Raw genomic sequence first — 1,189 nt, 5'->3', positions numbered from 1 at the left:
CAAGATACCCAAAATGCACACAAGTTTGCATATTTACACATACATGCATTTATCACAAATACACACATATTTCTTCAATTAAATTTTATAAATCTATACTGCTGGTATATATGACTTTTAGTTAAGCAAGGCTACATGCAAAAATGCATTTGGTTACTATTCAAAATCATATTAACAGTGAAGAATACTTTAATTGGCTTATGTACTTTTAATGTTCCTTTAACCACCCAAGCATGGTGATGCTTTTAATTCTAGCACTCAGGAGACAAAAGGGCAAGTAGGTCTCTATCTGAGTTTGTGGTCAGCCTGATCTATACAGTGTATTCTAGAACAGTCAGGCCTACACACTGAGACCCTGTTTCAAAAAAAAGAAAAGAAAAAGAGAAACCTCAAAGGATAAATGTTAAATGTCTTATTGTGGGAGTGGGGACTCATGCCATAGCACGTGCAGGGCAGTTAGAGGGCAACTGTGGAAGTCCTCTTCCTCCATCATGAGCGCCCTGCAAACTGACCTGAGCTCATCAGGCTCAGGAGTAGATACCTTTCCTGGCTGATCGGCTGGAGTCTTTTGTTTGTTTGTTTGGTTTGATTTGGTTTGTGTAGCCCTGGTCATCTAGGAACTCACTCTAGATCAGACTGGCCTCAAACACAGAAATCCACCTACCTTTGCCTCCTGAGTGCTGGGATTAAAGGCATCAGTAGTGGGAACTTTTCTTAGTTGTGGGAGGAAAAAAAAAACCATCAATAAGTTTCACAAACCATTTAGGATTTTCATACAATGGCTGTGAAAAAGTTTTCTCTTTGATTATATTCCAACAGAAGCCAGACTTGTGGTCAGATTAAACAACATAGAGTTGCCTAAAAATCTTAAAATTCCTACCTACTATCAATTCATTAATTTACTCCTTAAAGACTGGACCACAAACAAGATCACGGTACCATGGCAACAGAATGCAAGTAGACTCACCCATGAGAGTTATGAGCTTATTCTTCAGCTGTGTATCTAGTCGTGCAATCATCATCTCTACCGCATTCCTAATTTCCCGAACACGCTCGTCCTTTGCATTTCTTACAGCTTCTACATTTCTTTCCTAGAAGATAAACACAAAAGACAAATTATAATTGAAGTCCGTTACAACAGAAGCAAGAACATGATAATGCAATCACTGTAATTACTTTTTTTTTTTTT

General features: G+C 38.0%; 1 protein-coding gene across 1 annotated transcript in view; it reads right to left on the bottom strand.

The window, feature by feature from the left end:
• The window catches only part of Trim37 (tripartite motif containing 37), a 91,694-nt gene that overhangs the window by 68,768 nt on the left and 21,737 nt on the right, over positions 1-1,189 (bottom strand). Inside the window, exon 7 of the mRNA XM_029483551.1 lies at positions 968-1,091. Within this exon, the coding sequence (XP_029339411.1) occupies positions 968-1,091 (124 nt within the window). The remainder of the gene's footprint in view (positions 1-967; positions 1,092-1,189) is intronic.

Source organism: Mus caroli, chromosome 11 (assembly GCF_900094665.2).
Source record: "Mus caroli chromosome 11, CAROLI_EIJ_v1.1, whole genome shotgun sequence".
In the NCBI taxonomy this organism is placed as follows: Eukaryota; Metazoa; Chordata; class Mammalia; order Rodentia; family Muridae; genus Mus; species Mus caroli.
This window is presented reverse-complemented; position numbering and strand designations above follow the sequence as displayed.